Here is a 23,200-nt window from a genome sequence, read left to right as displayed (position 1 = left end):
GTTCAGATGGTAAATGCCACACTACAGGAATAATTGACATTTTGATGGACGTAGAAGAACCTCCCAGCTGATTCTGTACAGTCACCTTAAGAATGTGTTTAAAGCGAGATTTTAAGTTATGTAACTTCAATCATCTTTTATTTGAATATACTATTGATATAGACAGTCTTGGGTTAATCTTTAGAACAGAAGTAATGTTATTTTAGTCAACATTGGGTTGAGTTTGGTATAACTTTAGAGTATGAAAACAGGAAGCAGATCCCTGTCATATTGAAAATAAGGACATTGGTCTACAGTGCAGTGGGGGTTGGTTGGCATGGGGGTTTGGGAGAAGGACTCTGGCTCTCAGTGGACACTTGGGTTGCTTCCATCTATTGGCCATGGGAATAGTATTGCTGTGAACATGGGTGTTCACTGGCTATTTTTAAGCAAGCAGATCTTTTCCTTTCTCTAGGGCTTTTATGGTTAAATTTTTTACACTTAGATCTCTGATCCATTTGAGAGTTATTTTGGATTATGGTGTGAGGAGTGGATCTTATTTTATTATTCCCCCGCAGCTCCCCCCCCCCCCCACCACCACCAAACTATCTAGTTGTTTTAACGCCATGTATTGAAAGTTCATTCTTTCCTTTGGTTGGCCTATGCTACACACACCAGTGACACAGAGTTCTAGAGTATAGTTTAATATCTGGTGGGGAAGTCTCTGGTAGGGTGGGGTAGAGTGCCTTGCCCTGGGAGACTATGGCCTTCCATAAATCCCCAAATTATGTGAGGAAGGGAGGTGGGGAATGGATGGCTTGGAGTAGGGAAGTAGCTCAACCTGTCTTCCAGGATGGGCTGTGGGAGGTTCATTTGTCTTGGAGAAAAGACCCCATTTTCCTGGAGGAGCTGAGACTCAGTCTTGGGTACATTTGTTTTGTACAGAATAAAGTTTAATAACATGAGAAATTGGTTATTTCCATTCTAGACATAGACATTTATTAAGGGTTTGACAACCCCACTGGAGCTGGGTTACATCCCAGAGAACAATCAATCATAGTGAGGAGGAGAGGTCTCAGGGTATCCTCTTTCTGTTAAATTGGTTCATTGTTCTATTTATCCAGGGCAGGAAGCGAGCAATCCTGGTGAAGACTGTTGGTGGAGCAGCGAATCTTCTTCCATAGGAGACAATTCCTTGTGCCACATTGTTGCACACAAGGGGCCCCCCGGTGTCCCCCTGTGGGTGATGAGAGGAAGGGACACTAAGCCAGGCTTCCACACTTCATACCTCCCTATTCTTGGTTCCCTAAGGTAAGGGCAGAGAAGGAAAGGTGGTGGGGTTGCAGAAGTCAACCTCCTTGATCTTTCATTGGTTGAGCTTCAACCCTGGCTGTGGTTGTTGTCTCTGGCTCAACCCAAGTCAAGATACCTTTTCCTTTCCCATGAAAACACTGAATATGTGTGCGTTGTGTGTTGGTCTCCTCCCCTTACCTCAGAGACTGGATTGAGTGGAAAAGCCCCCACTTTACCCTGATCTGGTCCCCAGACTGAGGTCATGGGGATGTAGTCTGTTCTCACTGCCTAATTATACCCAGACCCTTCTGTGTTGCCCTGGGAGACATATGGTCATTTAGGCAGATGCCTGTGGGCTTACCAGGAAGGTGGCCTTCCCCTCGATTGGGTCTCCTACACAAATCTGTCTTTGGCCATTGTAGGTATCAAAGCAATTGCTGCATTCCTGATCCCTCTGCACGCTCAGCTGCACATCCTGAAGTGTGTCTGTTCTCCTGGTCTGGCTAACCAGGCCCCAGCCAGCCACAGCCGGGTCGCAGCCAGGCCTGGGACTGAGGCAGAGCCACTGGCCTCACAAATCGATTCCATTGGGCTCTATTTTCCAGCTGGCAGGAAGAAAGCAGGCACTCAGGGAATGTCTGTGCAGCACTCACCCCACTACCCCTGCCTCCTCCAACAAGGTCCCAGGACAAGGTGAAGCCCCCATGCTGGGACAGAGCCAGCTCAAATGGAGAACCAGAGGGTCAGGCAGGTGGTACCTGCAGTAACATGATGTCATTCAGGCGGTTCTGCTCATTGTATCTTGGGTGGCGGATTGCTCTGAGCACCAGTATACCAGTGTTCTTTCTTGCCTCCTGATGTTGTGGGCTCCCAAGATGACGCAAATATGACTGCAAAGGAATGGTGGGCTAGAGGTAGGCCCTATGAACTCAAGTGCACCAGCTTTGCAGGGCAAATGAGAGCCCAGGGCAGCAAAACTGCAGTTGAGGGAAGTGAGGGGACAGGAAGGCTCTGGGGCTGAGATCTCTGTGCCCTCTACTTCTCCAAAACCCTGTGCTGGGGATGGTAGGGACACAGCAAACTTAAGTTTTGCTTCCCCTAGAATAAATTGAGAAAGAGCTTGAATTTATGTTTTGAGCCCTAATGAATGCCTTCCACCTCTTCCTTTTGTCTTCATTTACATTAGCTTGTTCCTTGCCCTCCAGGACTTATCCAGTCTCTCTTCACCCCTTCATTGTTAGTACCCAGCCTTCAGCCTCATGCACTTATGAACTCTTCTGAACCTGCTCTACTGGCCACTAGGAAGACCCTTAATTCCTTACCTTCCCCAGCAATGAGCTGTTGTCATCACAAAGTCTTCTCGCACCAGGAAGCCCCCACAAGTGCTCAGACCCCTTGATGTTCGGGTGAGAAGATATGTCATGTAGGGGTGAGAATGGGGCCTGGCTTCTTGGCCCCCGATGATCTCCCCTGGAAGAAAGTATTCAGCATTTATCTCTGCACTCACTGAACCTGGAGTGAGGGCACTAGCTTGGTGGCTCCAGAAAAGCTAGAAGATGGGGAAGCTGATGTGGGGAAAGGAGGGTTTGGTGGTGAAAATTGGGGTCTGTGGGGTACCGCATTATGGTAGAGAGCTCCACCTTTCTGCAGGGTTCTGGCTCTCCACCCCAGATCTTAGCTTCTTCCCACATCTCCCAAAGGAGAACAACCCTTGCTCCAAGCAAGGCCAGCTTAGGCCTCTCACAATGTGGAGAGATCTCTGCTTTTGAGATCCAGAGCCCTGTGGAGTAGCTTCTACCTAAAGTTCCCTGGTACTTTCTTTTTCAAAGAGCTTCCCTGATCTCTCTGAGTCCAGCTCATTAGCAGCAAGGACTGTTTTTTAAGAATCTAGATATGAGCTGATGGGACTGTTATTGCTGTATCCTTGTCTCCTAGGCTTTGACATGGGCTGCAGAAAAATGAATAGAGCAGAGTTACAGAGTATGTTTACATGCCAGGGGCCATGCTAAGAGGTTCATGGACACTCAGTACTGTAACTGTCACAGCAGCTCTATGACATAGGTATTGCTATTATTCCTACTTATAGATGACGAACCTGGGAATGTGAACTCAAATAGTGTGATATCCAATGACACAGAGCTAGGACGTGCCTAGGCAGTCTGGGTCCAGAGGCTGTGGGATGGGATTGGGCCTCTGAGAGTTTGGATGGTCACTTACCTGCTCCAGCTTTGGAGGGTAGGAGAAAGGCCACCAGGAGCAGGAGTAGCTTCATCTTTCCAAGAATGTTGCTCAGCCAGTTGCTGTTGGTGGGTGCTTCCTCCTACCATAGTTTTCGCTCCTGAGAGGAAGGAAGGGTGAGGTCGGGATTGGAGAGTTCCCATTCCCATTCTTCTACTGGGGTGATAGGTTTCATCACCCCTGGCTGGCCAGGAGGTTTGTCCACCAAAACTGCCAGCAACCTGGGGGAAGAGAGAGTAAAATCAACCAACAAAAGATCTCCCACAGCTACTGAGTCATGTTGTCAACAGAAATGTGAAGCAGGACCAAGGAGGCAAGCTTTGGGCATGGTGTCCCAGAAGCCTAAACCCACCCAATTCAATAGGATCCCAGCAAGGCACAAAAGCTGCTAGCTGCCTACTACCTCCACTTTCTACCCCTCTGGGATTGAAGTCTATCTGTCCTCACCCTTTGGGCCCTGGCCACCTGCTGAAATCTTGGCTGCTCCCACCTCTCTCTAGAGGCTATCAAGGAAGATTGAGTAGCTCTCTCTCCTGAGTGGGCAGAGGCCACTGGCAGAGAAAGAAAATGAAAGAACAAGGCTGTGCCACTGATGGCAACTTTCTTAGGTCTCTTGAGCCCAAAGAAACTCTTAGAAAAACTTATGACACAGTTGAAGTCTTCTATTTACCTGCTTCCTACTCAAGGTGAAAATCTTTGTGCCTCAGAAGGTTCTCTGTCTGCAGGAAAGGCCTAATGAATTGATTTTGTTGACAGCTGTCAGAGCCTGGCTTGAGAACATATAAAATCTTGTTTCATTCATCCAAATCCCCATTCTCTGCCCAGGACTGGAGCTATTAAGAAGGAAGTATATCCTTGCTGTGCTACCTATAATACATAAATCCAAAGAACTGAAACTATTCCTTCAACATTGAGAGTGAGACCAGGTGGAATATTGCAGAATAACCCAGTGGGTTGTGAGGCCCTTAAAACTATGTAGAAGATTCTGAGCATGCTCAGAAAAACATTACAACCCCGTAGAGTTAGGTAGCAATTTTTCCGTGGGCATTTGCTGAACCCACAAGATTTGAGCTTCTTGTTTGATGACCATATAGATTTAGAGGGGAAGAAAGCAAAGACCAAATTCACCCAACTAGGTCCAATCAAAAGTCCTCCTCACAGGAAGCCAGGAGCTGAAAAGTCTGTACCCTCAAAGTAACAAAGAAGAGTAAGAGGCTAGTCCTTGCAAGTACTTCATGAAAGATTGGAATTACTTGAACTTTTCATGGAATCAAAGACCTTAAAAGTGCATTTTCATATTTATAGATGTGTGCCAAATTAACTGGCATAATCAGATGCAAATCTAGAGGAAGTTCACTTAATTCCAGATTTGAACCACACCTAAAAATTATTTTTCAATTATAATGACAAGCATATTGTCAAATGTAAATAAGATCAAGAAACAAACAGAGAAAGAAGAGACCATGACTAAGAAACCATGGGATAATATTATAGGAATAATCTGATACAGATAACAAAACAAGTATGTTGATGTAAAAGAAGCCTTAAATGAGCTGTGGGGACATGGAATTTGAGAAGAGACATACCATTTGAGAAAGAACTAAATACAGCTTCTAAAAGTGAAAAGTGTAGTGAGCAAAATTAAAGTCACAGTGGATCAAGTAATGAGATTAGACAAACGTGAAAAGAGAACTTGTGATGTGTAGTAGCTCTGAAAAAGGTGTCAAACATAAAGCATAGCGAGGCACAATGAGGGAAATATAGAAAATAGTCTAATTAGAAGGTTGAACATATGTGTAATTGGAGTTCTGGGAGGAAAATGAAAGAATAGGGAAAGGGGTAATGAGGTGGTGGCTGAGATTTTTTTCAAGAGTGATGAAAAACATCCAATTAGATATTTAAAAAGGTAAATAAAATTTAAGTGGAATAATAACAAGAAATGCATGCTTAGAAATTAATGTCATAAAGAAATGGCAGAAATCTTAAGAAAGAAAGATTACTAGAGAAAGAAAGGGAACTTTCATCTGCATGGTGAGTAAAGGCAGAATTGTCAATAGTAACAATGAGTAAAGGCTACACAGGCAGAAACAACTTCATTGTCCTTTGGGAAGCTTTTTTAGACACATTTTAAAAATTGATTATTGATGATATTGAAGTTATGTATAGCTGATGAAAAAGTGATATGAAACCTTTCCCAACAAATGAAGATTATATATTTTACAAGCATATGTAGAATATTTACAAAATATTAACCGTGGATTAGATCATAGATTAGGTTTTAAAAAGTGTTCAAAGAATAAAATTATACATCATTTGTTGTAGGGTACAATGAATTTAAACTAGAAATGCAGAACAAAATATGAGCAATTCTGGTGAGAAGAGGTGGTGCTGGTAGAGCTAGTGGTGATGGGGACGGTCCTCCACTTGCCTGTGGATGCGGTGGAGGAGGCCTTGGATTTATGAGCAACCAACAAGTCTATGCTCATTGGTTTGATGTCACTGGAATTCTGTTCCAAGGTCTTTGCCATTTTTTCCTTCGTTTTTCGGCCGATCTGAGCTCATGGTCGGTTTCTGAATTCTTCATTTTTCTGCAATGATCATCACTAACGGAACTGTGAGATTAGTATCTAATCTTCATCTATGTTTAGACTCTGAGTCCACCACACTGCAGCACTACATGAGCTCTGGATCATGCTGTTTGATTTTCTTACAAAACTGTGCCCTGGCTGAGTCTGAGCTGGAGGGAAAGACCCAGTTTGCTCCCCTGTTTGTAAAACTAAAGAAATAGACTATTAAATATATCATGAGTCAAAGTAAAAATAATAATGGAAATAAAAAGTGAGGTCAAAGTAATTAATAATGATAAAAATAATTTATAGTAAAATGTGTTGGTCATGTATAAAGACGAAACCCTATTATTTAACATTAAACCTCCATTTAATTAATTTAAAGGGAAAAATTTAAAAGATAAGTTAGAAGAATTTCTTTATAAAGGTAAGGTAGGAAAAAAAACTTTTTTAACGAGGCATACAAAATCACCATTTATAATTATAAAGGAAAAATGGATAAACTGATCTACGTAAAATTCAGAAATTCTTATTATCAAAGACTCTATTAAGATAGTGAAAAGAGCCCGGCTGAGCGTGGCTCAGTGGTTGAGCATCGACCAATGATCAAGGAGATCGTGGTTCGATTCCTGGTCAGGGCAACATGCCTGGGTTGGGGGTTTGATCCTCAACCGGAGGGTGCAAGAGGCAGCAGATCAATGACTCTCTCATCATTGATGTTTCTCTCTCTCTTTCTTCCTCTCTCTGAAATCAATAAAGACATATTAAAAATAAAATAAAAAAAGATAGTGAAAAGTAAAGCCACAGAGTGGCCGAAGGTATTTGCAACAACTGAAAAAGGGTTTGTACCTGGGAAATATATGGATATATGTTTTATATATAAACTTTATCTATGCTGTCTTATAAGTATTAGAAAGCCAATAACTTTGAAAGGTGACATGAAATGGATAAATTGCTAAAAAATATAACTGATGAAACATATTCCAGAACTTTGAATTTTCTCATAAAGATGAAATCAATTAATTCAGTTATCAAAAACATTTCACCAAGGACAGCCAGAAGCTCATATGGCTTCACTGGAAGTTTCTACAAAATATTCAAAGAATGCTATAGAATTTTTTCTGGAGAGTAGATGTTACCCATCTCCTTTATGAGACTAGCAAAATCTCTATGCTGAGCCCAATGAGGACAATATGGGAAGGAAACATTACAGGCCACTATTACTTGAATATTGGTGAAAACCAAATCAGTTAATTAGCAAGAAGATATTATGTCATGACAAATGTGGGTTCACTCTAGGTTTAGGTGACCTTTCATTTCACACTCAGTTGCTATAACACATCACATTGACTGAGGAAAGAAGAAACACCATGTGATTATTTAATTGAAGCAAAACAAAAAAGCAGTTGCTAAAATTCACCTTTATTCTTTTGAAAATAATCTAGAAAGAATGTCTTTAATTTGGTAAAGATTATCCACAAAAGTGCCACAGCAATGATTATTCTTAATGGTGAAATGTTTAATACTTTTTGTTTGAGAGTGAAATGACACAATGACACCTGGGTAGCCATAATCATCATTTCTCCTCAGTATTATGCTATAGATTTTAGTGAGTGCATTTAGGCAGGAAGTGGAAGCGAGAGGTACAAGGACAGGAATTGATACATGATATGTACATAGAGAATGACGAGGAATCCACAGATAAATTATTATAATTAAAGGATCGTTTAGCAAATTTGCTAGAGACAAAATGAGTTTAAAAGTTAATCACATTTCTACAAATACATCAATACTGCTAGAAAATGAAATTTTGATAAAGTTAATATAAATGGCATGAAAATGATCAAAAAATAAATTTAAGGAGACAGATGTGCAGGACTTCTTTGATGAAAATTATAAACTTGTATTAGGAGACACTTAAAAAGATCTAAATATAAAGATATTCCATATGTGTGGATTGCAAGTCAAATTTTGTTGTTAATCCTCAACTGAGGATACTTTTTCCACTACTTTTCAGAGAGAGTGGAAGGGAGGGAGAGAGGGGAAAAGAGAGAGAGAAGGAGAGAGAGACACTGATGTGACTGGTTGCCTTCTGCACCCACTCGGACTAGGGGTAGAGAGTGAACCCACAGCCCAGGCATGTGCCCTTGAGCAGGAATTGACCAACTCTCTAACCAAGTAGTCACCCCTGTCAGGGCAAGACAAAATATTTCTAAAAAGTGAATTCTCCAAAAAGTGATGTATAGATTTATTGCACCAAAGATGGATTTTATAGAACTTAATTGATTCCTAATATATATGAAGAAACAAAAGGCCAAAAACAGCCAAGATACTCTTGAGGAATGAGAATAAGATAGGAGGACTTGGTTTAGCAAATAAAGCCATAGTAGTGAGATAGAGTGGTACTGATGGGGGCATAGGGACAGAGACTAATGGGCCAGCAATAGAGATTCCACACCCATTTGGACAGATACAGACATATATGGTCGCTTGATTTATGGAGGAGGTTTCATGACAGAGGGGAAAGACTTTTTCTCCCCCCAATTAATGGTGCCAGGACAATAGGTATCTTTACGGTGTCCTCTAGGGACACATTTTCTATGTGGAAAAGAAAAACTTGACCTTTGTCTCACACCATATCCAATAATCCAATTTAGGTGTGAATAAAGGTTTGAAATATAATATAATAGTGTCTTCCTGATAGGTAAAAGCCTTAAATACTATATAAAGCATAGTTTACAGTTGTATATCTAAATCAATAATACAATAATTAATAAAAAATAATACAAGAATAAACCCTGTGTTTCATGTACTGAACAACTGTAAACCAACTTTTGCCCACCCCTGTACATAAAGGTACTAATCATACAAACAGGATTGATGAATTTGATCTACTAAAATTAAGAGAATTAAAGGTAATTTGTACAGGGGAGAAGATGCTTGTGACACACAGATGAAAAAGATAATCAAGTCAATGGGCAAAAGACTTGAACAGCCTCAGTGCCAAAGAGAAAATCCAAGTGGTCAATTACATGTGAAAGGTGTTACTCTTAGTACTTAGAACCACCCCTTAAATCACAGTCAGATACCAGTTATAGTCACCAGATTGGTCCTTTCCCCATTCGGAGGTATATACCCTAGAGAGACACGTTCAAATTTCCATCAGACACATGTCCAAGAAGGTCCTAGCAGCATTATTCATGATAGCCCCAAACTGGGGGCACTTGGAAGGCCCATCACCAGCAGCACAGATCATCAAACTGTGGCATTTCATATAATGGGATATTGCACAGCTATGAAAATGAATGCCTATTGCACATGCAGCTACACAAATGAAACTCACAAACATGATGTTGAGGTAAAGAACCCAAGAAGGCTGCCTTCAGTGTGATTCTCTTTATATAAAGTTGAACACTAGCAAAAATGAAACTTCATTGGATAGAAATGCATACATAGGTGGACAATTAGGATGAAAAGTAAGGAAGTAGTTATCACAAAAGTCATGATGGTAGTTAACTCTGTGATTGGAGAGCAGAGAGGGCATTTTGATCAGGTGGAGACATACAGGGGGTTTCTGGAATGTTACCCACGGTCTATTTGATATAAATTGCAGGGCTTGCCTTATAATTATTCTATAAACTGTACATTTATGTTTTGTGCACTTTTCATGTCTGTATATTTTGCAGTAAAACATTTTTAAAGTCTATTTGCCAGAGGGTGGGGAGTAGAGAGAACATTAAGAGAAAGAGGGGGAATATAAGAGTAGATGGGACAAGCAAGTTTTTATTTTCTATTTTAATAAAAATTGTAATATTTGTACTAGTAATACAGCTCTATGTTTCACAATATCCATAACTATTTACATCTGCTTTGGGCTGCTTCATTACATTTCCGTCAGTTAAACATTTTTTCTCCTCTGGGATGTTGGGACATTAACGTAGGCCGTTTCCCACCTCCTCCCTGGGGCCAAATGCCACCAACAATGCAGCTCTTCTGGGAAAGCAGTTGCCAGCTGATGCTGGGTCACTTCCCCTTTGCTGCTGCTCTCTCTAGTCAGTCACCAATGTAGTTGCTCTTGGCTCCGTGGCAGGCCATGGACTACTGAGGGAGCCCTGACATCCTCAGCGCTGCCTAATATCACTCTTTGAGGGATGTTTTGGAAGCTCCATGAGAAGTCTCTACCGATAAACTTGTGATTACTTCATGGAGTGTCAGTACCGGGGAAGGTTGTGCCAGCGCCACTGAGACACCTTCTTACCAAGACCTGGCCTGTGCTGCTGTCCCTGTGGGGAAGAGCAGGTGACAAAGGAAATTTAGTGGGACCTGCATAAAATCTTCCTATCAGAGCAGTTGGCAGGAAAGAGGAAACTGCAAACCCAGGATGTGTTGGAGAAAGGTTTGACCAAAGGTTCAAGGTCCTCAGTGTTCCTGGCAAAAAAGTTCACTTCTGAGCTCGAGCAGCTGACCCTGGGGCCCTGGGAGAATGCGAGAAAGAGGTGGAGGTGGACTTATTCTCCGAGACCCTCTTCCAAAAAGGCTCAAACTATCCAACCGTTCAACAATAGGAGATGGTAATAGAAATCATTATATGTTCATGGGAAGAAATGCTATCCAGCTATTAAAAAGCTCAAGTTTTTGGAGACTGCTCCATGGCATGGAGCAGTTTGTGTCATCTAATATTAAGTGGAAAAAGCTGAATGTAAAACAATGTGTACAAGTTGATACTAATTCTGTTAAAGAGGGGCAACAACAGAACATCTATTTTATGTGAATCTTTCCCCCACCACCACCTTTATATTACAGAATTTTTTCTATAATGGAAGTGTTAGTTTTACAAGCAGAAAAATATTTACGGCTCTTGATCCTTATAGACAGCAAACACTATTAAGCACTGTGGTAAAGCAGAGGTAACAGTTTGTGAAAACAATTTCCTTTTCTTCTAGGGGACATAGGTGAACTGTGTTATCCAGTGTCCCTTAAAGCCAAGTGTGGCTGTGGGACTGTCGTAGCAATGGGATATGAGAGGATAGGATGTGGACACCTCCTAGTCCTGCCCATAACATACTCTCGTGCCTGACCATCTAGGTTTTTCCCCTTGGTTTTTGATGTAGGTGAACCTGGGGAACTTGGAAGCTATTTTAAGGGAATGAGCCTGGGTCCCTTTGCATGGACTGACCATGTAATTTATTGTCCAAACTGGGACACTTGAAGTAAACAGGGACACTGCTCACCAGGAAAACTCATTTTAGACTTGATTAAGAAATAGACCTTTGTTGTGTAAGTCATGGAAATGCTAAAGTTTATGTGTTAGAATCATTAGGATTATCTTAACTATTCCATGTACCAACTTATTTAAAGTCTACCTTTTTCTGACATGGAATATATTTATAAATAAAATTATTTTAATAATTATAAAATTTAGAGTATTGAATAAATTAAAACGTAGACGAAAATGTCATCCTTAATCCCACTACCCACCCAACCACTGTCAACAGATTTATTCCCATGTTGATTTTTTCTCTGTATATTTTTATATAGCTGTGTTTAGTTTTGAATCCTATATTTTAAATCATTCAACATAAACCTTTGCCTCAATTTATTAAAATCTATTTGTGAATATCATTTTAGAATCTCATTCATATTTAAAAAACAGGCTTTTAAATTCTGTAAATAATGCATGAATGTTGTAGAAAAACTAGGAAAATGGATATGTAGGAAAAATAAAAAAGCCTAAAAGGAAAATATGGGTGTAACAAAAATTTGATTGCTGTTTATAATCATGAGACCCCATTTTGCTCAACAATAGACAGCGTATACAATGGCGGTCCCATGAGATTATAATGGAGTTGAACAATCCCTGCTGCCTAGTGACATCATAACTATCCTTGCTCAAGGCATTACTCACATGTTTGTGGCGATGTTGGTGTAAACCTCGCGCACTGCCAGTTGTATAAAAGTACAGCACATACAGTTCACAGCACATAATACCTGGTAATGATCATAAACAACCACGTTACTGGTTTATGTATTTACTATCCTATACCTTCATTTTTACTTGCGTGTGTACTACTTATACTGTAAAACAAGATGCGTGTTATGCAGGCAGCGGCCTCAGACATCTCGTGTTTACTCAGTCCCTTGATTGCATCGCTTTCCCTTGGGCTCGATTTAACTTGTGTTGTTTTGTACAGTAACCTGCTATGCAGGTTTGGAGTCTGTGAGTAACAGGCTACACCCTATAGTCCAGGGGTGCAGTAGGCTATGCCACCTCGGGTTGTGTAAGTGCGTTCTCTGATGTTCGCACAACTCATACTAATGCTCATCACCTACCAACACATTTCTCAGAATGTATCCCTGCTGTGAAGCGGTGCATCACTGCACACTGCTCTCTAACCTGCTTTTGACCTAATCCTATCTGGGGCACGTTCTTCCATGTGGCAATCTGTAATTCTATGCCATAACTTTAACGGTTCCATAGCGCTCAATCACTTTAAAAGCTACCCCCCAAATTTGTGCTAGACATTGTTATTGTTTCTAAGATTTGACTCGTGTAACAAATCTATAAAAAATAATTTTGTCCAAATTTCTTGGTGTGCTTGATGGTTGGGTAAAAGAATACTTTTTAATTATTTATTTATTTATTTATTCATTTATTTATTTTTTAGGGCCTTTGTGTTCAACGTGTGAAAATGCCATTTTCTCAGTGACCATAGTGAATCTGAGTATTTTTAAAAATAAATCCTTCCTAATCAGATGAGCAAAAAATTATTGCTATACTAAATTGCATTAATTAATAAGCTCTGAATTTTTTCCAAATGCTAATTTTTCTTATAACTTGTCTACTAATATTTTTAGTCTAGTTTCCTTTCTTTCTTCCATTTCCTTAGCTTAGCTGTCTAGAGCAGTGGATAATATAGGCGTGAAGTTTTGCATAATAAATGCATAGTGGGATATGCCATATTTTACCATTTCCTTATTTTGGATATTAATATGATCCTAATTTGGAGTCTATTATTAAGTAAGAGTGTGATGAACATTTTTATGAATAAGCCTCCACCCCCTGCCAACTTCACACACACTTTAGATCTTACATAAGATAAAAGTCCTAGAAATAAAAATCACTAGATCCAAAGAGGGAGAAATTCATGTAAACATACTTAGAAATCATTTTAAGGAAACACATACCATCAAGAGCAGCCTTGTTCTCATGACGTTCAGTCATTACAATAGTTATTCTTCCTAAGGTACATCATCCCTTGTCAAGTGTTCCTATCAGGTGTCGGGGGAAGACCGACCCAACAGGCACTGTCCTTCCAGGACACACACCCTTGCCCTTGGTGGAGGATACCTTTGACCTCTCTGCTGCTGGCTCTGGCTTACACCCTGGGGGTCTATGGAGCTCCTCATGGCCGACCATCTGAGGTCTCTATTTCTGTTGTGTGATGATTTCTCCTAAGAGTCGTGCTTTACTGCTGGGACCTGAAGTTGCCCCTTGGCTTGTGCCCATTCTACTGTTCACCTGCTCATCTCACACAAGCATTCAGCTCTTCTCTCACCTGTGCTTCTGCCAGGGCTGTGAGCCCCAGGGAACACTTGGCCCATGGATGTAGGGACGGTTTAGTGTGAAAAATAAGCCCTTATTTACTTTTCAACTTATGTATAAATGTGCTGGATTTTTGCTTCTCCTGGCTTTGTGATTTATTTGCTATTCTTTTTAAGAAGTTTTTTTCTTTTCTATGTGTGTCCCACATGATTCATTGTGTCCAGCTGTTGTGAATTCGTTGTGTTTTATCACATCCAGCCACTGGTGGTGCTGTCTGAAGGATACAGGGCTCTAAAATGAGGTCATCTGGGTCACAATGAACTGCCTTGCACATAAAATGTGGTGTTTTGTGGGTTTGTGGACTGAGGGTAATGCCTTCTGCATGAAATATGAGTAAAGATAAGGCTGCCCTGGTTGCTTTTCCCTGCTCCCTCACTTCTGGACATGGACTCTACTGAGTGGATTGGAAACCATAGGACTTCAGATCTCCACATCTCTTTCAATTTCACTGTGCTGTGGGTGACTGATCCTAAGCATCAAAGGAAATCACTAAAGACTATATTCTTGGACCCAGGCTGAGGCATGAAGATATGGTCACTCACATTCCCTAGAGCTCCCCAAGTTCCTCTCTCTTGGGACCTGTCTAGGTAAACACTGGAAACCTGACCTGACCTTGAAGCTGGTCTTCATCTTCCTTGTGTCTCATACACAAATCTGTAGTAGCTGGGGAAGCAGGATTTGCACTCAGGTCTCCCACTCGGTCAGCTCCACCTCCTGTCGAGTGTCTGAAGTGCCTACTGTGACCCACCACCAGCTGGCCGTACTCCTGCCTTGGCCTGACCGGGATCTTCCCCCTGGGCAGGCAGAGGGGCATCATGGCTTTGGTCTGTGTGGCCTTTCTCAACTGCTAATGGGGAAGATGAAAGAGAGCCCAGATCTGCCAGTGGCCTCGGGGCCTGGCCACCAAAATGGGGCTGCACTGTCTTCCCTTCCCCCTGAATTACTGGGACTGGTCATGTGACCAGGATGGGTAGGAGGGAAGGGACAGGTCTCAGCAGGAAGAGAAATGAAAACTCAGGAGAGCCAGAGCGGCACGAGGTTTCCTTATGTGTTGGAGAAGTTCTCTGGTCTTGTGCAAGTGCACCTGACACAGCAAGACGGTACCTTCAGTAGTACGATGTTGCTGCACTTGGAGTTTAACTCTTGTGAGGGAAGGCTCTGAGCACAGCTGACCTGCTGGCTGCTTTTCTTTTTTAATATTGTGGGTGACACTTATTTTGCTGGTGCAGTGTCCAGAGAGCCCTGTCCCTGATGTCCCTGGGCATAGCAGTTATATACATTTGCAGACAGGTTATCCCAACACTCCCAGCAGTGTGATGGCACAAGAAAGAGTAATGGACAGGGAGGCGCGATGAGTTCTAAACAGCCCAGTCCCACTCCTGCTCAAGGAGCGACATGCTATGAACACACAGTGAGAGAGTGGGGCAAAAACGCTTAAGCATCAGTGACCGTCATCTCTGGGTGTTGAAATTCTCAGTAACTTTTTTTTTTTTTTAGGGGAGAGTGCGAACCCAGTCCCCCACTACCACAAATTATGCACTTGAGTTTCCCACATTTGGGGAAATCGCAGGGGTCAGCACATCCAGAGTGCAATGGATAAGCCTCGCCCTGGGAAAACCACCTTCGTGATCATGGTATCTCCCCAGCCAGGTAAGTATCGGTAACTTTTATTTTATTACTTACGTGTCCTGTGTTTAAACACCTCTCTATGATGAATGTGTGTTACTTTTAAATCCAAAATGTACTTTCACATAGTCTGAGCATACTCATCAATGGCAGACTTTCAGCAAACCACCCCTTTTCAGCGTAGCCTTCTCCATGGTGGGTGTTTTAAAAATGAGGTTACTTTCCTGCATCCATTCTTACAAAATAGACGTAGAGACTGTTGAAAAATTGAAGAAAAATTCACTCAATAAGCTATAGGCCATTTTGATGAACAAAGAAGGAACCAGTGATTCCCACTCTAGGAATGGAGTTTACTAAGTGTCTGGTGAACCCTGCCCCTCCCCCCCAATGTCGTTCTGGCCTCTGCCCCAGACTGATGATGGATGGGTCAATCCTGGGGGTGCCTCAGTTGGTCTCTGCAGTTTGAAATTTTTTTTCCTTTTATTCAGTGCAGAAAGCTTGAGATCTTAATGTAGACATGTGGAGGTTTCCCATGCTTGCTGTAAAGGAGAGGTGGATAGGATAAATCAAGGCAGCTTCAACTCAGACTCTGAAAGTCAGGTTGAAGTTCCAACCTAAGGCAGAGTGGCAGTGAGTAGGACTGGGAGAAGGGAAAAGAGGGCAGTGTGGCCCCATTTGCTTTGCAGTGGTGACCCAGACCTAGTTCTTCAGCAGTTTGTCTTGCCACCCAGGCCTCTCTCCACATGCTCCACCCCTGTATCCACACTCTCTTTGCCCTGGCCCAAACAGATCAAATGGCTCCTCTGACTAGTCATCAGCTCTATGTATTGAAGACCTTCCTGATTTACAGGCCCTTGGATGGTACTCAGGGTCCCCAGGAAGACAAGGATTCTTGGTGCTCCTCACCTTCCTTTGTAGTGAGCCGTGGTCAGCATGAAGTCGTCTCCTATCAGGAAACCCCCAGATCTGCTCCAGCCTTATTTGTCTTCATAGAAACATACAGGTGCATTGTAGGAGTGGAGTGCAGGCTGGCTTTTCTGACCCATTTAATCTCCCCTGAAAGAGAAAATTGCCCTGAAACGCTGTGCTCATAGGCACTGTCTGGTGGAGTGAAACAATCGGGGAATCAGAGGTGGGGGTTGTCTGTAGTAGACTTCAGGGGCCCAACACAATGCGGTGGGGCTGCAGGCTTCTGTGGGCAGCAAGGCAGGCTTGCAGCATTACTTATTTTTTTGCTTAGCCTCAGTTTCTTCCTGTAGAGAAGAGGAGCTCCACCCTTGTTCTGAATCAAACACACTTCCAGTACACGTTCAGGGGAAAGGATCTGTCTTTAGGATAGACCATCCTGGAAGACCTGGAAATTATGCTCTGTGACCTACCCAGGTTGCTTCTTTGTTCCCAAGCTTCTCAGACCCTCTGTGTCCTGCTTACTCCCAGGATGGGTCTGATCTAAGGTCTGAAGGATCTGAGTTCAGGAAGCAGAGCACCCTGGCTTCTTCCCCCTCCACCCTGAGTCAGGCATGTAGTAAATTGCCCACAAATGCTTGTTGAAGACATGAATGAGAAGTCCTCAAATTTGCTTTGGCTATCAGCTGAGGAGGAGCCGGCGTAATGTACTTGGAACCTTGGCATGCACGGATGTATTATCCTAAAGGTATTTACCATCAGGATAAAGAGGAAAGAGTACGAAGGACTAGAAATCAGAGGGAGATGGGGAAATAGACTAGAGGAGACTTGGGTGGGAGATAGTCTCCAGTAAGGCCGTGGGAACAGTGGCGAGGCAACACTTTAATGGCTTGGTTAGGTTGTGGGTACCTGCCCTGGTGGAGCTGAGAGGCTGGTGAGAGTGGGGACAGGGCGAAGGTGACATCTCGGAAACAAGCTCTTTCATTCTTGGTTCAGACCATAGCAACTGGGGTGGATAACCACTCTTAGCTTGGAGAATGGTAAGTTACAGCCCTCATTTCAGCTTTCTCCCTTCACCGGGATTCTGTGGCATCCCAATAGGACATATTCCAGATGTCAGGGATGTGAGCTGTGAAAGGGAGAGGGCCCCACAGGTCTCCCAGGAAGTAATTTTCTTTCCTGTGATTTCTGCACACTACAGGGTATTGTATGAAAAACAATACAATAATTAATACATGATAATTCTTGTGACAATACAAGAATAAACTGTGTTTCACTTACTTACAATTGTAAACCTATTTTTGCCCTGCCCAATATATATCCAGTGACAAATCTGCAGTTTAGCAAGTTTCTGGTTACAGACTGAGGCAAGAAAGGATCATAGTGATAACCTCACTGGGGCACTGTGGTAGTGCCACTGATGGGATAAGCCAGGCCATTTACCTCCTTCAGCCACGGAGGGTAGCAGCTGGCCAATGAGAGCAGGAGCAGCAGCGTCTTCTCTGAAAGACTGATCAGGCCTGGAGAGGTAGGTGTGTGTTTTCTCCCCCAGGCTTTTCAATCCTAGAGGTGAAGTAAGGAGGAGCAGGCTTGTTGACCACCAGTTTCCTCCTGGGTCTCTTGATTCTCAAGATCTGAGCTTTTGCCATATCTCTCTTCCTGTCACAGAGGTCTGTGTGTTGCAAGAACCACATTCTTATGCCGTTGAGAGTCAGCACGACGAATTCACCAAGAGGGAAACATGGACCCTGTGAATGGAGGAACTGGCTTTGGGGGGTGGGGCATGGCATTAGCCAGAAAAGGTTGTCCCCTTCTCCTAAGTCAGATTTTCCAAGAGTGTGAATATGACCTCACCATGCCTTGAATTTGTAATTAGGTAATTATTTATAGTTATCCAATATTACTCTTTGTAGAACTTCATTTTTTTGATAGCCCTCATTCTGGGGGTAGGGGGTGGGGGGTTATAAGAGCAAAAGTGCCAAGCACCGATCTCTCCTAAAACACACTAGCCAAGAGCCCAGTCACCCATCAGCTTCTTGGTGGTTTCAGGCAACTGCAAACTGTTGGAGATGGGGGTGAGGATCAGAGATTGGGGATGAAGTGAGTGGGCATGTTGATGAGAGTACTAGAAAGATGACATGACAGAACAAGATCTTGAGGGGAGGAGTTTGACAGACAAATGTACTTGAGTTCACTGTGTGGTCCCTGGTTATCTTCATAAAGCCAATGTTATTCTCAAGTTGCTGATATTGCAAAGGTTTAAAAGGCCCCACTATTAAAGTAGCTGAGGGGCATGCAGGTAGAGACTGAAAGCAGGAAAACAATGCTTTGTCCCTCACCTTGAGTTTCCCAGGTCACACTTGTCCCTCTGGCCCACGCAATCTGGTTCCCAGTGATGACTATATTGCAGGCTAAGCTTCTGTCTCCTAAGGCTCCCTACCGCTGGTGAGGAACTGGGTGAAGTTGCTCACAATTTCCCTCCCAGAGGTAGTTGAGGGCTGTCAGCTTTTGGAGGGTAAGGTTTCAAGGACTGATTCTACTTAGAATACAAACAATCAGCGTGAGAGTTTGGATGACTTCTCTTTTTTCATTTATGATTGAATATGGATATGACTTCTGAAATCATGTCTCCAACAGGACATAATCCTTCTGCTGTTTCTGCATCTGTTGCACAGTCATTCCCCAGAGGTGGGACATGTAGAGTGTCTTCTCATTTTCATTGTTTATCCCAGGCATGACAGTTCCTTATAGGGTCTATCATTGCCCTCTCACCTTTGATGATTTATGCCTCTTCCCCACCCTCAGTTTGAAAACCACAAGTATGTTCTGCAGTGTTGTAGTGATTTATTAAATAAACATGGGTTAACACATTGGGTTATTAAGTGCCTATGAAATAATACTTGTGAAGTTTTGGAAGCATAGAAATTCAAAGATGAGAGAATATAACTTTGGCCCAAAGCCAATGTGTATTTGAGCGCATCTTGTCACATGGAACCATGAGTTCTCACAATTTCCAGAGCTAATTTCTGTTACATTTGCCCATGCGATCACATTTTTCTGATAGATCATTTCCTCTGAGCTATTGGGATGCTTCCTTGGGCTACACTTCCCCTCCACACACAGCTTAGGCCTCGATTCTCCCAGGGTTCCTCATGGATCCAGATAACATTGTCAGACAGTTGCCTCTCTGCTCTCCTTCCTCTCCACTTTACCCCTATCTCACCTGACCCAACTCCTGGCTCATCACCACTCTGCTTCTCTGACCAAGGGCTGGAGGCATCTGTGCCTCAGCTTAGCCATTGTGTTGGGAGAGAAGCTTGGTCGCTCTTGTGAGGTCATTTTTAATGAGTTTGTAATTTGTTATTGTTCTTAGCGTCATGTTCACAGGAGGGAAATGCTGGGGTGGAGCTGTTTCTGGGGCCTGTGATGTTAGCCAGGTGTGATGCCTCTTTTCCTTGACTCAGAAACCTGAGAGCTCAGAAGGGAAAAGCAGCTCCAACAATGCTGGACATGGGCAGAAGTGGTTGTGCCCACTTTTTTCAAAGAAGTCTACTATCATTAGAGATTTGTTCCTTTTGTATCACAAGAGAAGTTTAAAATTTTACTTTTAAAATTGTGGTAAAATATACATATGACAACAATGTACCTATTAACCATTTTTTAGATGTACAGTTCAGTGGCATTATATACACTCCCACTGTTTTGCAACCATCACCAATGTCCCTTATATTTCCACTGCATCCACCATCTTCTCAGGACAATGAGTTTTGTAGAAAAGGGAAAGGAGGAAATGTTCCAGCCTCTCTACCCCATCTGAACACATTCCCCAAAGCTGTGTGGGGAGGGGAGATGGAGAATGGATGGCTTGGAGGAGGGAAGTAGCTCATCCCGACCCTCAGGAGAGACTGTGGGATGTTCGTTTGTCCTGGGGAAAAGACTCTATTTTCCTGAGGAGCTCAAACTCAGTCCTGGATACATTTGTTTTGTATAGAATGATGTTTAATAACATGAGAAATAGGTAATTTTCACTCTAGACATGGCCATTTATTAAGGGTCTGAGAACCCCATCTGCACCAGAGAAGAAGTGTCAGTCCCAAGGGGTCTCAGTGTGATTCCCCTGCTGTTCGAAGCGTCTCATTGTTCTTTTTATCCAGGGCAAGAAGCTGGAAACCTTGGTGAAGACTCCGGGAGGAGTTGGGTTACTCCTTCCATAGGAGACAATGCCCTGGACCACGTTGTTACACACAAGTGGGCCTCCGGAGTCCCCCTGTGTGTGGTGAGAGGAAGGGTCACTAAGCCAGGCCTCCATACTCTATACCTCTCCATGCTTGGTGCCCTAAGATTGGACCCTCAGAGGAAGAAGGATGGTGGGAGTGCAGAAGCCAAGCTCCTGGATCCTTCATTGGTTGGGCTTCAACCCTGGCTGTGGTTATTGTCTCTGGCTCAACCCAAGTCAAGGTACCTTTCCTTTTCCCATGAAAATACTGCATGTGTATGTGTTGTGTGTCCAGTGCTCCTCCCCTTCCCTCAGAGACTAGATTGATGGGGAAAAGACCCCTCTTTACTCTGGCTCCGAGACTGAGGACGTGGGATGCAGTGTGTTCCCATTGCCCAGTTCTGCCCAGACCCTTCTGTCTCAGTTTGAGCAGGCAGATGCCTGTGGCCTTACCAGGAAGGTAGTCTTCCTTTCCCTTCGGTTGCCTACACAAATTTCCGTTTGGCCATTGTAAGCACGAAAGATATTGCTGCACTCCTGATCCCTCTGCACTCTCAGCTGCACATCTTGAAGTGTGTCTGTTCTCCTGGTCTGGCTGACCCGGCCCCAGCCAGCTACAGTGCACAAGGACCCAGGACGCAGCTTGGCCTGGGACTGAGGCAGAGCCACTGGCCTCACAAATCGATTCCGTCTGGCTCTGTTTCCCAGCTGGCAGGAAGAGTGCAGGAACTCAGGGAATGTCTGTGAAGCTCTCACCCACCACCCCCTGGGACTCTGCCCCTGCCTCCTCCAACAGGGTCCCAGGACAAGGTGAAGCCCCCATGCTGGGACAGAGCCAGCTCAAGTGGAGAACCAGAGGGTCAGGCTGGTGGTACCTGCAGTAACATGATGTCATTCAGGAGGTTCTGCTTGCTATATCCAGGGTGGCGGATAGCTCTGCGCACAGATATGCGCTGTTGGGTCCTTTCCTGCCTCCTGATGTTGTGGGCTCCCAGGATGACTTTTATAGTGCTGCAAAGGAATGGTGGCTTAGAGGTAGGTATGAGTTGCATGAGCTAAAATCTGCCAGCTCTGCAGGGCAGGTGAGAGGGCAGAGCAGCAAAACTGCAGCTGAGGGAAGTGAGGGGACAGGAAGGCTCTGGGCTGAGATCTCTCTACCTTCTGTTTCTCCAAAGCCTTGAGCTGGGGATGGTGGGGTACACAGTGAACTTAAAGATAAAGAGATAAATAGGATAAATTAATAGCTTAAATTTGTAGTTTGAGTTTTAATGCATGTTTTTTATCTCCTTTTCTCCTCAAGGATTTACATTATCCTGTTCCCTGCCACCCAGGGCATACCCAGTCTCTTTTCACCCCCTCATTGCTAGAACCCAGCTTTCAGCCTCATGTTCTCATGAAACCACTGGGCCTGTCTACTGGTCACCGGAGACCTCCTTAGTTGCTCACCTTCCCCAGCAGTGAGCTGCTGTCATCACAAAGTCTTCTCGCACCAGGAAGCCCCCACAAACGCCCTGTCGCCCTGAAGTTTGTATTAGAAGAAATGCCATGTAGGGGTGGGAATGGGGCCTGGCCTCTTGGCCTCCGATGATCTCCCCTGGAAGAAAGTATTCAGCATTTATCTCTGCACTCACCGAACCTGGGGTGAGGGCACTAGCTTGGTGACTTTTGAAAGGCTAGAAGATGGAGAAGCTACAGAGATGATGCAGGGAAAGGAGGGTTTGGTGGTGAGAATTGGGGTCTGCAGGGTACTACATTATGGGAGAGGGCTCCAGGATTCAGCAGGAAACACTGCTGTATCCTGATTCCAGAACTCAGGTCCCCTCCTCTCCAAAATAAAAACAACCCCTGGTCCAGGAAAGGCCAATTAGGCCTCTCAAGTGGGGGAGAGCTCTATTGTCCTGTTGGAAATTCCAGAGCCCTCTGGAGTGGCTTTTCCTTGAAGTTGTTGGTATGTTCTCTTCCTGATCCCTCTAAGACCACCACATGACCAGTTCATGAGCAGCAAGGAGTGTTTTTTAAGAATCTACATATGAGGTGATGGGACTGTTATTGCTCTATCCTTGTCTCCTAGGCTTTGACAGATGGGCTGCAGAAAAATGAATATAGCACAGTTACAGAGCATGTTTATGTGCCAGGGGCCATGCCAAGAGGTTCGTGGACACTCCCTAATGTAACTGTCATAGCAGCTCTATGAGGTAGGTACTGCTATTATTCCTACTTATAGATGAAGGACCTGGGAATGTGAACTCAAATAGTGTGCTATCCAATGACACAGAGCTAGGATGTGCCTAGGCAGTCTGGGTCCAGAGGCTATGGGATGGGATTGGGACTCTGAGGGTTTGGATGATCACTTACCTGCCCCAGCTTTGGAGGGTAGGAGAAAGGCCACCAGGAGCAGGAGTAGCTTCATCTCTCCAAGAATGTTGCTCAGCCAGTTGCTGTTGGTGCTTCCTCCTGCCACAGTTTTAGCTCTTGAGAGAGGAAGGAAGGGAGGGTGGAGACTTGAGAGTTCCCATTCCCATTCTTCTACTGGGGTGATAGGTTTCATCACCCCTGGCTGGCCAGGAGGTTTGTCCACCAAAACTGCCAGCGACCTGGGGGAAGAGAGAGTAAAATCAACCAACAAAGGATCTCCCACAGCTGCTGAGTCATGTTTTCAGCAGAAATGGGAAGCAGGACCAAGGAGGCAGGCTTTGGGCATGGTGTCCCAGAAGCCTAAACCCACCCAATTCAATACAATCCCAATAAGGCACAAAAGCTTCTAGCTGCTTA

The 23,200-nt window shown here is 43.7% G+C and overlaps 1 protein-coding gene, 1 non-coding gene and 1 pseudogene across 2 annotated transcripts; all 3 read right to left on the bottom strand.

Moving 5' to 3' along the window:
• Positions 1–1,054: 1,054 nt before the first annotated feature.
• Positions 1,055–3,544, bottom strand: LOC107534393 (cathepsin G-like; annotated as a pseudogene).
• Positions 3,545–15,174: 11,630 nt separating this feature from the next.
• LOC148094200 (U1 spliceosomal RNA) lies at positions 15,175–15,338 on the bottom strand. Its single transcript, XR_015716436.1, has one exon. It is a non-coding gene; the product is annotated as a U1 spliceosomal RNA (small nuclear RNA).
• A 4,961-nt stretch (positions 15,339–20,299) lies between these two features.
• On the bottom strand, positions 20,300–22,838 carry LOC107544837 (cathepsin G-like). Its single transcript, XM_016222761.2, has 5 exons — positions 22,784–22,838; positions 21,875–22,022; positions 21,304–21,439; positions 20,882–21,136; positions 20,300–20,479 (listed from the first exon to the last, which is right to left on the bottom strand). The coding sequence occupies exons 1-5, from the start codon at positions 22,836–22,838 to the stop codon at positions 20,300–20,302; spliced, it is 774 nt and encodes a 257-aa protein (XP_016078247.2).
• Positions 22,839–23,200: the final 362 nt, after the last annotated feature.

Source organism: Miniopterus natalensis, chromosome 1 (assembly GCF_054644295.1).
Source record: "Miniopterus natalensis isolate mMinNat1 chromosome 1, mMinNat1.hap1, whole genome shotgun sequence".
Lineage (NCBI taxonomy): Eukaryota > Metazoa > Chordata > Mammalia > Chiroptera > Miniopteridae > Miniopterus > Miniopterus natalensis.
Note: the sequence above shows the minus strand (reverse complement) of the source record. Positions and strands in the feature narration are given on the sequence as shown.

Coding starts and splice junctions, on each gene's coding strand:
- LOC107544837 (XM_016222761.2), bottom strand. CDS start 22,838: ATGAAGCTACTCCTGCTCCTGGTGGCCTTTCTCCTACCCTCCAAAGCT. Junction 21,440..21,874: donor GCAGCTCACTGCTGGGGAAG/GTGAGCAACTAA, acceptor ATTCCTTTGCAG/CACTATAAAAGTCATCCTGG. Junction 21,137..21,303: donor ATGACATCATGTTACTGCAG/GTACCACCAGCC, acceptor TCTTCCTGCCAG/CTGGGAAACAGAGCCAGACG.